This window comes from Microplitis mediator, chromosome 3, assembly GCF_029852145.1.
Source record: "Microplitis mediator isolate UGA2020A chromosome 3, iyMicMedi2.1, whole genome shotgun sequence".
Taxonomy (NCBI): domain Eukaryota; kingdom Metazoa; phylum Arthropoda; class Insecta; order Hymenoptera; family Braconidae; genus Microplitis; species Microplitis mediator.
Window position 1 is genome coordinate 25,602,896 of NC_079971.1, and position 17,364 is coordinate 25,620,259.

At 29.5% G+C, this 17,364-nt stretch overlaps 1 protein-coding gene across 3 annotated transcripts in view; it reads left to right on the forward strand.

Annotated features, from left to right (window-relative positions):
* Positions 1-926, forward strand: part of LOC130664981 (membralin) — a 40,243-nt gene extending 39,317 nt beyond the window's left edge. For 2 of the 3 annotated variants that reach the window (XM_057465202.1, XM_057465201.1), the window contains exon 13: positions 137-925. In XM_057465202.1, the coding sequence (XP_057321185.1) occupies positions 137-360 (224 nt within the window). In that variant the 3' untranslated portion in view covers positions 361-925. Of the gene's footprint in view, positions 1-136 lie in introns of all 3 variants that reach the window. The other variant, XM_057465203.1, reaches the window with a different exon arrangement.
* The last annotated feature ends 16,438 nt before the right edge of the window (positions 927-17,364 follow it).

Here is a 17,364-nt window from a genome sequence, read left to right on the forward strand (position 1 = left end):
GAGTAAACCTTCTATAGTAAATTAATTAAATAAACTACTGTAAAAATGAGGCCAAACGCGTATGAGGCGCGCGCTTTTTGATTTTCCAAACTTGTTTTTTGAATAAATTATTAAGTTAACGCTTTATTACTACTAGCTGCTGAAAGTCAAGACACATCGTCAGATGCGACGACTTCAGAAGTTAAATGTCAAGAACCAATTGTATCGGTTCCAAAATTAGAAGATAAAATAAGGGTTGAATGTTCAGATACGAACGGTAAAGAAGCGTCATGTGAAGAATTCGAGGTGATTGAATCAACAGAATCAACAAAATCATCTTCGGAAGATCCCATACCTCAAACAGATATTACGGATCAATAGAAAATATTATTCAGTAATAAATTATTTTTTAGAATAATTATAAGTTTATTAATAAATAAAATAAAACTTAAAAATTTTATCTAAATTAAATAATTAAGCTTGTATAATTAAACAAAAAAAAATAAACATTTTAGTTTTAAACTTACGATAAATTTTTACGAAATAATTATCGCTTAGCATCACAATTATTATTATTATTAAATTCATGCGTCTTAAGTTTAAAATTAAGCTGATAAGGAAAAATACTTAAGTAATAAATTAAATGTTTATAATTTTGAATTCTCAGTGGCTTTGTATATCATAAATAAAATAAACAAAAATTTGTTAATGCATGAGTTTAATTGATGAACAATTAAAATGAGATTCACGATAAAGGTAAAAAAATAAATTAAACGAAATTTTTTTTTTAAATCTGAGGGAAGTTGAAATATTTTATTGCCCTCTATCATTTAAAAATAATCAGCCTTTGTAATATAATGAATTTTTCTTAAGTAAGAATATTTATCTTTTCAGTTTCATTTCTTTTGTTGTATATAATAATTCTATAATAAAAATACAAACCTCTCAATGTATTTGTGTAATAATTTAATTTTGTTTTACATTTTTTATTCATTGATTACAATAGTAATTATTATTATTTAGTTTAGAGAATTACGATACTGATGTTAGGAATCAAACAGGTGGTGGGAGATGGGAGAGTGACTTAGAAGATCCCTGAGGTCCGATTATTCAGAAACCAAGAGAGAATACACCAATGGCAAGTAATGCGAGGATATCACCAGTGTACCAAGTGACTCAATACTGATACAAATGTAACAATTTATTTCTATTACAAAATAATTACAAGTAAATCCTGAGAATTCAATGGTAACTGTCGAGCTAAGGTATGTTCTTTATCACCCCACCCTCTGACTTGTTCCTCACCCTCTTTACCAACTTATATATATATATCTATATATCTTTCATTCGATCTATTCCGCTTTCGTTGGCACCACACCTCTCAATAAGAAAATCCAAGCTATTGAGTTTACTAAAACTCAATCTATTAAATTAAATTAATTGTACCATTTACTTTTAAATGTTTCCTTTAATTACTTTTATTTATTTTTTTTTTCTTACTCTAATTTAAATAATTCAGTAAAAATAAAATTCGGCTTTTATTTTATTTATTTATTCAATCATGGAGCAACGCTCCCTGTGATCATAATCGAGAAGTAAAAATAGTTTATTTTGGGCTGATCAAATATATATGAACAATTACCCAGGTAAAAAAATTTCAAGACAAAATGAAAAAAGTTTTCTCGACCGAAAAGTGGCCAAGAACTATCTAGGCCGGTAACTAGGCCTAAAAATGCCCGAAAACTTGAAATTTTTCCAAGTTCAATAATTTTATTTTAAAAAAGGCTGTGACCGGAAATAGACTGACTCAATTTATAAGCTAACTTTCGGTTTGTTTATTAAAAATAATAAAACTTTGGAGTGTTTTCGGCCGACTTTCGACTTTTTTCAATCGAATTCCACCTCATTAGCGTAATTGCAGCCAAATTTAAACGTTTTTGAATAAAATTGTATGATTTTGAGTCGTTTTTGGCCTAAAAGTTAACAAAAATAGCATCCAGCATTCGCACTTGATCTAATTGCCATAAATACAGATGACACTTATTGCGGCATTCATCCAAAACACAGCCAGTAATTTATTTAATTAACATTTGGTCAAAAGTAATAATTATTAATTGGCCAACTTTATTGTATTAAAATCAATATGTCTATTTAAAATATTTATCTTAAAGAATTTTATTATTCTTCGATGGTTTCTTAAATCTTCTTCTGGTCGCATGTCATTGAACAAGAGAGACAATTTAATAACAAAATTTCGATCGATTAATAATATTATTATTATCATCTCTAGTCTATCAGTGATATTCTCTCGACGTTGAATAATCATCCGGTTTAATAAAAACGGCTTATCCCAGGAAACAATAGACTGCCGTTGACAGAACAGCCCTCTTGCGACTCAATTATTACTATATAATACAGACAAAAAAAAAATAAAAATAATCCAAGTCCAGGACTAGGAAACATGTTGGCTTATTTTATTTCTTTCATATTATCATATATTTGATATAAAAAAATTTTCTTCTGTTTCTTTATAATCATCATTATCTAAAATATATATAATAGTATATATAGTAGTTGAATAATAGATACAAAAAATAAAAAGATCAGTAGAATAATTCCATCCATCATCTTAATTAGCAATCATTCGATTTAAGAAGTAATCATCGAAAGATTTTCGAAATTTGATGAATGTAGGCTGCTGCGAGCAACTACTAGTTAACTCATTCCATATTCTAATTTCGCTAATTAAGAACGATTTACTATTTCGAGCTTCGGGAATTTAGAAGCATCAGATAATTTTGACGGATATCACTTCTGCGAAGACGAGGCTCCAACACACAGAAATCTTTTGAAAATATTCGCTTTTGACTCAAATATAATATTTCATAACCTAAACAACAAAGGAAAAATTCCCGCCTAAATTTTAGAGGTGGCCATCGTAGTTTTAAAAATTTGGCAAATTCAAAAGTGCACGACTCGTAATGCTCATGTATTATGAAATAATAAATAACAATAAAAAAATGACGGGAAGTGCAAATAAATTTAAAATATATACAATTTTCTTTCATTAAAACTTGTTTTTTTTTTTTTTTTTCAATATATTAGTATTTTTTTATAACTATAAAAGAACTTATTCAAAATGTCTCGATTAATAACAAAAAAAAAATATATGTAAATAAAAATAAAAATAAAAAAAAATTGAATCGAAAAAATTCAGACCTACCAATTAGCAAAAAAAACAGCTGTTTTAGGACGGTAATGCGCAAGCGCCCCTGGTGGAATAAATGTACGTATAATGTATAGATATATCATCATCCATGTTAATTTTACATAGATATATATCGATATAGTTATACAGCCTTTTTTATTCTTTTACTAATTGTAATTAAACGACACTGAGTTACCTAACCATTTGCAATAGGAGACCTACAAATCTTTCAAAGAATTTAAAAAAAAAAATTTGATTCAATTACTCGATTTTTTCGCAAGTTATCATGTATACGGGATTCGTACATGACGGACAGGAAATTTTTTTCAACTATTTTGATGTTTTTTTCCGTTTTTATTGAACTAAATAAATTTTTGAAAAGTATGGAACTAATCTCCATTAAATTATCTTTAAAGTAGTATGCAAAATATCTTAATTCCGTGAACTAACAAGGGTATAATAACTAAAATAGTCGCCGAAGTGAGGCGAAAAACATTTTTCGATCGTAAAGCACGAGTCGTGCAAAATCAAACGAAAATTTTTGCACACCTCGAACGCGAAGCAGAGAGTGCTCTGTATTTATCAACGAATAATTAAGCAAACAAGATGAAAAAGTAATTTTTTAATATCTCTATCTATATATAAAGAGGTGAGTTTGGGTGAGTTATAGAGTATGTCCGTTTGAGATGTTGGCCGAGTCCTGGCGACTCGTATCGGGAAACGATAGTGGATAACATATAGAGAGTTGACGACAGATATATATATATAAAAGTAGGTTTCCCACGAGACATCAGACTCTTGATTACCTTGGATCGTTTGAGTTTTTCTTGAGAACCACCGCGTAGAGCCAATCCACAGAAGCTGAGAGTATGTCCTGAGGGATAATTCCCTCTCTTTCCTTTACTAGGAGCACTAGCACCAGCACCACCCACCAACAAGTTTACCAGTTCCAGTCATTTTCTACTGATACGCGTTTGAACCTCGCTCTCTGATAACTTAACTTCCGCAACTACTCACCAAATGTTCGTGAATCGAATTTCGACCAAACGATTCAACGATTTTAAGCCATTAACACTCATGGGAATAATTACTAATTACCTTAATTTATTATTATCATTATATAATACCGATAATCATAAAAAAAAACCATAAAATTATGATGTTTTTTTATCTAGATTTTACGAGGTCATCGACACATTAATGAATCGATTCTCGTGCCGGAACCTACTATCTGCTCGGTCGCGAGAGGCGACCATCGGGTAACGTGACACGTTGATGACAGGGTGAGACAATATGACAGGGTGTGGGTGCGTAGTTGCGTTTGTATGCGTACCCCATATATATGAACATACAGAAATACCTTATCCTTATTGGAGGAGGAAAGAGAGAGCGAACTACACCAGGTTACCGAAGTACCAGTCAGGAGAATTTGTGGAATGGGCTGGTATATATAGCGAGAGTGAGTAAAAGGATTTCCCGTATTGGGTGTAGCAGTTGGATTCGCGTGTACGTGTGTTATGTTCTAATGCTGGTATGTATCTGGGTGCATATGGTATATATTGAACATACGCATTAGCGAGCGTGTATATAAGAGAGTTGTGATGTTGGTTGCAAGCTCAACTAAGATTTACGAGCGAAACCCTTCATCGCGACTGCTTACAACCACTGACACTATTTTTTATTTTCATTAATGCATTTTAGTGAATGAACGTTTCAAATTTCATTTCATTTTTTTAAATTAATGGCGCAAAATAAAATATTTAAATTTTTAGTATAATTATTATTATGGATTTCTTTTTTTTTTTTCAATACGTGAATTGCAGAGGTAAAAAAAAGGCGTTAAAACGTTTGCGTGCGGATATGCTTTTACATTGTAATGGAGTTTTTGCCCGCGGGACGATAAATTAATTAGTTAATGGCCAACAACAACAACAGCAACAACAAATTTAATAACACATTTAATAAGCAGTTTTAAAAATATCATTAAAATAACTTAAATATTATTATTATGTGTATTATTAGCTGTTATATTTGTTGTAAGATAATTATAGTGTCAAGTGAGAGATTGTTCGCGTCAGTGCTTATCACTCGTATAACACAAAATTGTATCCGAGAAATGCGAGGAAGCGAATAACGGATGAACGGAGGTTGCTCGTTAACCGTAGCAAGCTTTTCTCTACTTCTCACTTGGAATTTCAGTACTAATACGCCTCGTTGAACATCCAACGTTAAAATGTACGTCTTAATCGATGACAACTTGTCCTCATCTCATCTCATCTCATCGCGTCTCATCTCATTTCAACTCATTATAGTACTACTGCTACTACTAACTTCCATTTTAACGATCATAATCTTATTTTATTTTTATTGACTAATTAAATTATTATTATTATTATCTTTGCTTTAATAAACTACAAGTTATTAGGGGAAGGGGGTAGGGTAGGCAAAACGGGGTACCCCCAAAATTTGATAAAAAAAAATTTTATATTTTAAATGGTTTTTAAACATTCCAAAATCACTTCTGTAAATATAATTAAGCGTTACTTTGAATTTTTTTTGGTAAACTTTTTCAAAAATCAATTGTCAGTTGAAAAATAATAATGACGTTTGTTTTATGATAAAAACTATTAAAAATTTTTTTTCTTCTTTAGTATCCAATAAACATGTAAAATATAATTTTTCTTCATGTAAGTTACTTAAAAAAAAATTCAACTTAATCAAATTTGTTAAAAATCCAGAAATTTTTATTTTTTACTTTTTTTAGGGGGTACCCCACTTTGCCCGCAGAAATGAAAAATTTTTTTTTTCAACGGTAACTGAAAATTTCTTCTATTTACTTTGAATATCATTAAAAAAAAAAAGATTTAGCGTATTTGAGTCCTCGAAAACTTGGTATTTCCTTAAGTACCCCCTTTTGTCTCTCCCTCCCCTATATATTTAATAGAGTATCAAAATATTTATACATGATTTACTTTAATGACTTTTCGATATTATTTATTTAATTAATATATCGGCTCTAAAACGTATGTCCCCTAAAGCCGTAAATACAAAACGTCTAGTGCACTATTTGTATACGTTTTGTATTTACGGCTTTTGGATTTCTGGCTTTTGACGGGATCGAACTCGCGTCCTTTCAATTACAAGTCTCGTCAGCTGACTACTAGGCTGATATTCGTCCAAGATTAGTTTTAAGCTTTACATAAATATTGGTAATTACAGCTCTATACTCTGAAAATTAAATGATAGGAATTATCATCTAGTGATGGTAAAAATATTACTATCAATCCGATAGTAGTGAATATTATCTAGATGATTGAATAAATCATCTAGATCGTAATAATATTAATTACAATCCCTGATAATAACTTTTATCATCCTAATATTATTTGCTCTATTAAAAAAAATTATAACACTAACTATCTTGGCATTTGAAAACTTTCGAATCATTCTAGAAAATTGGAATTAAAAATTTAGGATAATAAACATAATTACTTAATTTTCTGAGTGTACAATAGTCGAAAATCGGTAAAATTACAGTAGCAATCAGTCGTTAACGCATAGTATTTTGGATTTTTTCGCGATATCGTATTATATATTACAGTGGGTTGAAAAAAAACTTATTTTTTGTTTTTCTTAGCATGGGGGTAGAATTTGTACCTTATAAAAAAAAAATTTTTTTCAAGAATAAAAAAAATTTTTTTACTCAACATTTTGAGGTGGCCCACTCGTTTTTTAAATAAATAATTGATTAAACGGGGTAGTTCCAACGAAAAAAATTTTTTTTTGTCCAAAATCGTGGAAAACATCTAATAATTGTCGAATGTGATTTTTTTTTACTTCACTTTCATTTTAATTCAAAAGAAAATGCTTTTCATTTTTGGATTTTTTACTTAAATTACAAAAATAATAGGAAAAAAATTTTTCAACTTCTGACTTTCAGTTAGCTTTCAAGGGGACACCCTACAGATTCTAGAACACCATGTAATTTTTTTCGTTGGGACTACCCCGTTTGATCAATTATTTATTTTAAAAACGAGTGGGTCACCTCAAAATGTTGAGTAAAAAAATTTTTTTTTTATAAGGTACAAATTCTACCTCCATGCTAAGAAAAAAAAAAAAATTTTTTTTTTAACCTACCCTAATACATACAATCACTATATTACAAATCCTATTTAATTGTTTAGTCCTGTTCGAATATTCATACAAAACATGTACGAGATTTTTTTTTTTTAGTGAAAATTTTTAGATTCATATAATAAAAAAATTTTTCGCTTCATTTGATACTTGAATAATAATTTTTTTTTATTCGTAATGAATGGTGAACAGCGGACATATGTGTATTGTACGATAACATTGTTAAAATCAATTGGAATCAAAGCCGGATTAAATACCGAACAATGAAAGTAATGCTTGGACGTTTTTTTTAGTTTTTTTTTATACAATAAAAATGAATGTGCATGAATTCAGTTTTTCTATTTTTGTATTTTTTTCTTCTTTTCTTCTACATACTCCAATTCGGTGAATAATAAATAGTAAAATATCAGGTTTTAAGTTAAAAATAATATTTACAGTTAATTAACTTATGCAAGTCATTGTTTATTCACTAAAATATACGAAAATTAAAGAAATACTATTGAGATCAAACGGATATTTTATAAGATAGAGATGGATAGAGAATTCATTCATTTGCCTAGGGGATTTTACATTCAAGGACCTTTGAACACTAGTCAGGATTAATTAATGTTTTCATAGAGTCATGTTTTACCAACAAAGTTTAATATTTGTCAGAGAAAATATTCAAGGTTGTGGTAATATTAACATATATTATATGTTTTATTTCAAAGACAATGTTTGCTCATATCTATTACCGATTGAGCTCAACACACGAGTGTTATTAACTGTCTTTCCGTTTTTTTACTTCCCGCTATGAAAATTGAAAATTTTCGAAAATCAAATTCCTCAAACTATTTTCAGATGGACATCAGTATGTGTGTCTGCATGCGTATGTAGGGAAAGGGAGGCAAAAGGGGGTACCCCAAAATTGGACAAAAAAAAATTTTATATTTTAAATGGTTTTTGAACATTCCAAAATCACTTCTGTAAATATAATTAAGCGTCACTTTGAATTTTTTTGGTAAACTTTTTCAAAAATCAATCGTCAGTTGAAAAATAATAATGAAGTTTGTTTTATGATAGAAACTATTGGAAATTTTTAACTTCCCGCTAAGAAAATTGTAAATTTTCAAAAATTCGGGAAGTTATTGGTTTCGGTCCAATTTACGAAAATCGAATTTCCATCAGATGTCGACGTTTCGAGGTCCTAGGAAGCTATCCTGACTAATTTCACGATGATGTCCGAGTGTATGTATGTACGTACTTACGCAATAAGGTTTTCGAGCTCAACGAGCTCGAAAACAGCGGGACGTTTTGGGGCTGGCCCGCAGGGTCAACTGACAGACCGATTTTCTATTGATTTTCTATCGATTTTCTATGACAGCAACAAGTTTTTGTTTTCTGTCAATTTTCTATGGATTTTCTATCGATTTTCTATGACAGCAACAAGTTTTTGTTTTCTGTCAATTTTCTATGGATTTTCTATCGATTTTCTATGACAGCAACAAGTTTTTGTTTTCTGTTAATTTTCTATGGATTTTCTATCGATTTTCTATGACAGCAACAAGTTTTTGTTTTCTCTCAACGAGCTCGAAAACAGCGGGAAGTTTTGGGGCTGGCCCGCAGGGTCAACTGACAGACCGATTTTTTTTTTTCTTTTGTATCCAATAAACATGTAAAATATGATTTTTCTTCATTGAAATTACTTACAAAAATTCAAACTTAATCAAATTCGTTTAAAATCCAGAAATTTTTTTTTTTACTTTTTTTAGGGGGTACTCCACTTTGCCCGCGGAAATGAAAAATTTTTTTTTTCAACGGTAACTGAAAATTTCTTCTATTTACTTTGAATATAATTAAAAAAAAAGATTAAGCGTATTTGAGTCCTCGAAAACTTGGTATTTCCTTAAGTACCTCTTTTTACCCCTCTCTCCCTAACTTTTTTGCCGTTTTTTTTTACTTCCCGCTATGAAAATTGAAAATTTTCGAAAATCGAATTCCTCAGACTATTTTCAGATGGACATCCGTATGTTTGTCTGCATGCGTATGTATGAAAATTTCACAAATAATAACGTTTTCGAGCTTGAAAACAGCGGGAAGTTTTGGGGTTGGTCTGCAGAGTCAACCGTTTTCCAGATTTTTTGTATTAAAATTTTCTATTGAAATAAAAAACTATATATATTTTATCGTTAAAATCATTCCACCCTAAACACAGAGTACATTTAATGTAATCGGGAATGACAAGAAAAAATAAATTTGATCAGGACTATATGAAAAGTTTCGTAGGGGAAAAAATATACAAAATAGTGAAAATGTCAATGAAAAGAAAACGAATGATAAGAGAGAGAGAGAGAGATTATTATTATAATAAGTAAAAAAAAAAAATGAGAATGACTAGGCAGTAAAAGTGGGCTACAATATATTAGGTGTAGGTAGAAGTATAAAAGTAGAAATTCATGTGTTTATGTTTAGCAGGACGTGAAATTATTCAAAAAGTTATTTATATTGGATATCGTCACTGTCAACTTACCTCTTGTTGTATATAAATAAAAAAATATCCATATATTTATAAAAAATAAATAAATAAATAAAATATATTATTTAATGAAAATAATATTTAGATACTTAGAAAGTCAGTTGAGGTGGTGGTTTATTGGGTTTGTCGTTTATTGGTCGCGTCTTATTTATATTACTGTGTGTAGCCGGTTGGATGTTGAGTCTGCTGATGGTTGTGTATCGAAGTGAGTTTAAAGTATCCGGGGAAATCATCTGTTTGGCTTCCATGTGGCACACTACGTCTACTGTTAACTGCGACCATGTTGAATTCAGCTTTCATTCCATCGATGAGGATCCACTTTTCTGGAGTATTATTTAAGTATCCGCCATCGAATCAATAGAATTTCTTCACATTTCAAATAAAAATTTTATCAATCGGAAATTCAATTTTTTTTTCTTTCGTTTTTCTTATAACAGAATAAACTTATTTTTCTTTTAGCAAAATAAATTTTCTTTGGGACTTTTTAGGGTTTCTCCTACTACAGGACATTATAAGGAACGAAAAACGTTTGTATTGTGTGGAGTTATTCCTAACAGGAGCAAATCTATGGGGCGATTTTCATAGATAATCATCTTCATTTATCCTCATATGGGCCTGAAGTCAAAAAATAAATTTTTCTCAGGACTTTTTAGGGTTTCCTACTAGAGGACATCATAATAAACGAAAAACGTTTATATTGTGCCAAGTTATTCCCAACAGGAGCAAAGTTACAGGCCTCTCTTCATAGATAGTCATCTCCACCCATGTCCACCTATCTCCACCCATCTCCACCTTGTCTTCATATGGCTCTGAACTCGAAAAATAAATTTTTCTTTGGACTTTTTTGGGTGTTTCCTACTAGAGGACATCATAATAAACGAAAAACGTTTATATTGTGCCAAGTTATTCCCAACAGGAGCAAAGTTACAGGCCTCTCTTCATAGATAGTCATCTCCACCCATGTCCACCTATCTCCACCCATCTCCACCTTGTCTTCATATGGCTCTGAACTCGAAAAATAAATTTTTCTTTGGACTTTTTTGGGTGTTTCCTACTAGAGGACATCATAATAAACGAAAAACGTTTATATTGTGCCAAGTTATTCCCAACAGGAGCAAAGTTACAGGCCTCTCTTCATAGATAGTCATCTCCACCCATGTCCACCTATCTCCACCCATCTCCACCTTGTCTTCATATGGCTCTGAACTCGAAAAATAAATTTTTCTTTGGACTTTTTTGGGTGTTTCCTACTAGAGGACACCATAATGAACAAAAAACGTTTATATTGTGATGGGTTATTCCCAACAGGAGCAAAGTTACAGGCCTCTCTTCATAGATAGTCATCTCCACCCATGTCCACCCATCTCCACCCATCTCCACCTTGTCTTCATATGGCTCTGAACTCGAAAAATAAATTTTTCTTTGGACTTTTTTGGGTGTTTCCTACTAGAGGACACCATAATGAACAAAAAACGTTTATATTGTGATGGGTTATTTCCAACAGGAGCAAAGTTACAGGCTACTCTTCATAGATAGTCATCTCCACCCATGTCCACCCATCTCCACCTGGTCTTCATATGGCTCTGAACTCGAAAAATAAATTTTTCTTACGACTTATTAAGGTCCTCTCTACTAGAGGACATCATAATAAACAAAAAACGTTTATATTGTGATGGGTTATTTCCAACAGGAGCAAAGTTACGGGCCACTCTTAATAAAAATGCATCAGACAGTGTCATCTGCTCGCATCTGCCCGACGTCGATTACTCAAAAAATAAATTTTTCTTAGGACTTTTTCGGGTTTCTCCTACTAGAAGACATCATAAGGAACAAAAAACGTTTGTATTGTGTCGAGTTATTCCCAACAGAGAAAAAGTTACGGGCAACTTTTCATGAATACATCGTACTCCTTCGGACTGTGGCCTTACTCGATTATTTTTAAATTTCCTTGGCATCGATATCTCGATAAAATTAACTGAATATGATTTTACTGCAGCAATCGACTTGTTTTTTTGAGTTCTTGTGGTTATTCAATTCAGAAATTAATCGTGCTGTCGTTTCGACGATATTTAAAACCGAAACCCGTTTTTTTTCCAAAAAACTAAAAAATTCTTATATTGTATTTTAATTATTTATTTTATTTGAAGTAGTAAAGAAGATGATGAGAGAGTTGACATATTTTGTTATTCATGACACGTGAAACTCATAAAAGACAAGAGGAATCCACAATGAACCAATAAGCGAATAATCCAAGCAGGAAAAAACTGTGAAGACGTGAAGCACCACAGGGTTATTCTACTCGAAAATTTACCTTTTTCTTCTTTTTATTTTTCTTCTTATACTTAAACTTTTTCTTTTTCTACCCTTATTTATTCAATTACTAGCTCTTACGTGCGTCATATTGTTATTATTAGCCTCGTAATGCCGTTTAATATCCTTCACTCGATGAGACCACTAAAAGCCAATATTATTATACATACACACCCAGATAATAAATTATATGTGCCGGACAAACGACAAGATATATTACTTTCAAATAATTATTTGTCACTAATGTCAATAAAATACTTTTATTTTTTTTTACCTTTTTTTTATTTACTCACAATCAAATTTATTCATTTACTGATCTGTGACGGACATTACTTTAGATAGAAAAAAATTTACAATCTAGACCCTATGCCCGGGCGGAAGTTCCTCAACCGGAAGTTCCAATATTGGTAAATACATTTCTCGTAAATATACTCCATATTCGATATTTTTTATTCAATTCATAACATTCTGATTTACCTTCACTTTTATTATCAAATAAATATTTCTCTATAGAATATATTAAATTGAAAATACAAAATAATAAAATCTTATATATGAATAAAATTTTATATACATAAATACTAATCAAGTATCGTCGTTATTTTATATCAGCAATTTGTTTCGAGTTATTTGTAACTTTTTAAATTCTTCGATTCGAATTTTTATTTTATCGTGAGTTCTGTTTTTCAAAGTAACCAAAAGTGATCATTAGAAAAAGTATTACAATTTTAAGTCAAAAGAAAATTTTTGAATTATTTGTAAATTTTTGAATGTTTTGAAAACCAGAAAAATTCGTAGTGTCGAATAATCCGAAAACTTACGAATGATTTTAAAATTTGGTAATTGTTTGAGACTTTTTTTTTTGAATTTGTTCTATTTTTTATTCTCTTTACGAAAAAAAATAATTGAAGACTCGCAAAAATTTTGTCACGAAAATTTCGATAAAAAACCACAGAAAAATGCTTTTTTCATACTTTAAAAGAAAAAGTAATTAAAATATAAAGATTCTATAATAAATGATGGCAGATCCATAAATCCGCCGCAGAGAAGAATTTCAAAAAAAAAAAATTTGTCGATACCTTCATTATTGTATTTTTTATGTTGAAAAATAGGTGGAGCCTATTTTTCATCTAAACAATTACCGAAAATTTTCGAGTTCGAAATATTTGCGCACCCCGGATATTTGAAAATTCCGTATAAAAATATTTGGCCGAAATTACGCCAAAATTTTATTATTCTAAACAAAAAAAATTTTCCGATCAATTAATTCGGCTTATTTTCAGTTTTAGGCCTAATTATCGGCCGTTTTTCGGCCTCGCTAGTTTCCACTTTTGTGTTCACTATCTCGGTCACTTTTCGGGCAAGAAAACAATTCTATTATTATTTTGGCTTGAAATTTTTTTAACCTGGAATTTTAAATTTAAATTTATTAAACAATAATAAACTTAAAATTGAAAAATATCTCACTATTTGTAAAGCAGACGACAATATTAAATCTTATAAATTTTATATATTTTCATTCGGATATTTTACAGATGCCCATTTTTCCGAGTCAACATTTCAAGTCTACATTCTTATTTTTACAATCCATACTGAATTTTAAATTTAATAACAAACTTTTAAATTATTTTCAGTCTGCATGTTTTATTTGAAAAATTTTCATTTCAGAGACAATTATTTCAAATAATATCAATAAATCCATTTTAAATCATATATATTTTTAAATCTTGATGGTGCGTCCAGATGAAATATAAACTATTTTCATCAAAATTAATTTTGAAAACTAATTTGTGACGGAGAAGAAAATAATTTTTCTCACCATAAATCTTAAATTTTTTTTCTTATATTAGTAAAATAATAAAAATTTAAAATTTAATCAATCAAATGATAAAATTATTTTTCATTTTATATTACACTTATAGGGGAGGGAGGGGCAAAAGGGGGTACTTAAGGAAATACCAAGTTTTCGAGGACTCAAATACGCTAAATCTTTTTTTTTTAATGATATTCAAAGTAAATAGAAGAAATTTTCAGTTACCGTTGAAAAAAAAATTTTTCATTTCTGCGGGCAAAGTGGGGTACCCCCTAAAAAAAGTAAAAAAAAAATTTCTGGATTTTAAACGAATTTAATCAAGTTTAATTTTTTTGTAAGTAATTTACATGAAGAAAAATTATATTTTACATGTTTATTGGATACAAAAGAACAAAAAAAATTTTTAATAGTTTTTATCATAAAACAAACGTCATTATTATTTTTCAACTGAAATTGATTTTTGAAAAAGTTTACCAAAAAAAATTCAAATTAACGCTTAATTATATTTACAAAAGTGATTTTGGAATGTTTAAAAATCATTTAAAATATAAAATTTTTTTTTGTCAAATTTTGGGGGTACCCCCTTTTGCCCCCCCTTCTCCTAAAAATTAAAAATTTAATCAATCAAATGATAAGATTATTTTTCATTTTATATTACACTAATATTTATTTCGAAAAAGAATTCAGATTAAGTGTCATATTGATTACGTTAAAAGAAGAAAGAAAATAAAATTTGAATATTAAGGAAGATTCACCGTTTCCACTTGTCATAGTAATATAAGGTAATTTGTGATTGTTAAAAGATAAATGGTTATCGATAAATCATACGAAATTACAAAATTATTAAGTTTAAAGTATAATTTAAGATTTCCGTTAGGCTGTCACGATAACCAATTACAAGACATTTGTATAAAAAAGATAATTGACAGTAAGTGAAAAACAAAGTGGTTATGATCCGACTCCCCCACCTTCACCCATACTAGCTTTTACTACATCCTTTATCTCTCGAGCAGTCTTGTTCGATTTTAATTCTTCAACCTTAAATGGATTTCTTTTCATCACTTGTTCCGTCTGCCTCAACTACTTTTTCGACGTTGATAAATTAAATTTAAATTACACAAGATTATTATTTTATTCTGTACATTTACTAATTTAATATTAATATTAATTTGTTTATTTTAATCATATCATCTCAGTGTAAAAAAATTAATCTTTATTTTACAGATGATAGCTCTCTCTCAAGGAGTTTATTATCTGCGTGCGCCAGATGACACCTAAGTTTATTTATAACATCGACCTTTTCTTTAGTATAAAATATATATAATGTCGCCTAAGTTATTTTACCTCACTACACATTAGAAAAAAAAAAAAATAATAAACGTAGTATAACATTTTATTGTTATTTATTTTGAATTTATATATTAATTCGTTGTATTATCGCAAAAAATAAATTTAAATAACAACATTTCAACACAGATATATAATATAATATAAATTAAATTCTCAAGTCTCTTTAGCAACGCACAAGATTCACTTTGTGTCATTCGTTTTAGTATTTTTTTATTTTATTTATCTTGTAGCAACTGAAAATCGTTGAATTAAATTTATTCAGGCAGTGCCAATAAGTCGAAAAGTCACACCCCAAAGCCTGGAATTCACTTGCTCTCAGTTCGCCGCAGGCTTTTTCTCTCTTTCTGTATCTATCTATTTATACACTGTAAAAAATCGGGAGTGAATACATGTTTTATTCAAATTTTAATTCACTCCGTCACTTGGAGTTTCGGAATTTTTGAAAAAATCTTTAAGCAAACCCCGGGAAAAATATTTGGCCGAAAATCCAGTGAAAAAAGGGCCGACAGAACGAAATCTCACCGAAATTACGACAAAACCGTAGAAATTTATTATAAACGCCGAAAGTTGACCGAAAACTCGCTGAAAATTTATTATTTTTAATAAACACACCGAAAACAAGGAAAAATTCCAAGGAACTTAATATAGAACAGAAAATTTTCGGCCATTTTTACAACTAGATAGTTTTCGGTCGAGAAAAAATTTTATTGCTTGAAATTTTTTACCTGGGAAGTGATTTCGGACTGCCGCGGATTTCATTTAAACCCGCGGTCATTCCGGTCTGGCGTTTTAACACCTTACTTAATTTATATTCGATAGGGGAAGGGGGGCAAAACGGGATAGGCCAGCAAAATGGGATACCCTCAAAATTTCGTCAAAATTTTTTTTTCTCGAAAAACTTTCGAAAATGGTCAAGAATGACATCTAGTATCATTTTACACTATTAAAAGCTAAAAAAAAACATTTTTATATTTTTTGCGAAAAGTATAATATTGGCGCCAATTTCAAATTTTGAAAAGAAATAACAAGGAAAAACTTCTTTAAAAATATGTTGAGAGTAAATTTTATTACTTACATCAATTTAGAAAGACATTACATCAATTTTATTCACTTGGAAAAAAAAAAAAAAAAATTTACTTTTTTTGGGGTATTCCATTTTGCCCGCAGAAAATAAAAATTTTTTTTCTGATGGCAGTTTAAAATTCGTTATATTTATTTCAAATAGAATCAAAATGAAGCCAATTTACGATATTTATGTCCCTAAAAACTAAATTTTTCGTTAAGTATCCCGTTTTGCCCCCCCTTTCCCTAGAAATAACTTTTTTATGAGACTTATATTTATTTTAATAAATAATTTACTTAGACATTAATAATGAAAAAGTAAAAAATTATCCACTCCTGCAAAATCTTTTTCTCTAAATTATTAAACAATAATTTAAATTATAAATTAAAAGTAAATTTATAAAATTTTGACATATCTTATATTTCCTTTTATCATAAAATTTCAAAATAATTAGATGAGACATTGTCATGGAATCTCTTTGCCAGATCTTTAAGCTAAAATATTGAATTTACACATGCATTGTACATATCATATGTACTTAGATATATATATGATTGTAGAATAATGGAATAGACCATATATATATATATATATGGATTTTGTGTTTACTAGTATAAAAGCCTCTGGATGCCATTACGGATACACTGATGCTTTCTACACTCTTTTACTTTTCCAGGACCAACATTGCTTTCTTTTATTTTCGGATTATCCTTATCCTTTCTCCAAAGTATATATATTTTTTTCTACTCGTCTTACATCTTATACATTTCTTGATTTAAACTCTAGTCTCCTCTGACTTCTAAGTAAGATTTTATGAATGCGCGAGTTGACTGCTAAATTTTATTTCACTTTACGTCATATATTTTACTTATCTCAAGTATTCGTAATCATTAATCAAATAGGGGAATTCTCATTATTATTATTTTTTATTTTATCACTAAATTTAAATCAATACCCTGGTTAATATACCAAAAGTTTATTGAGTTTTTGAA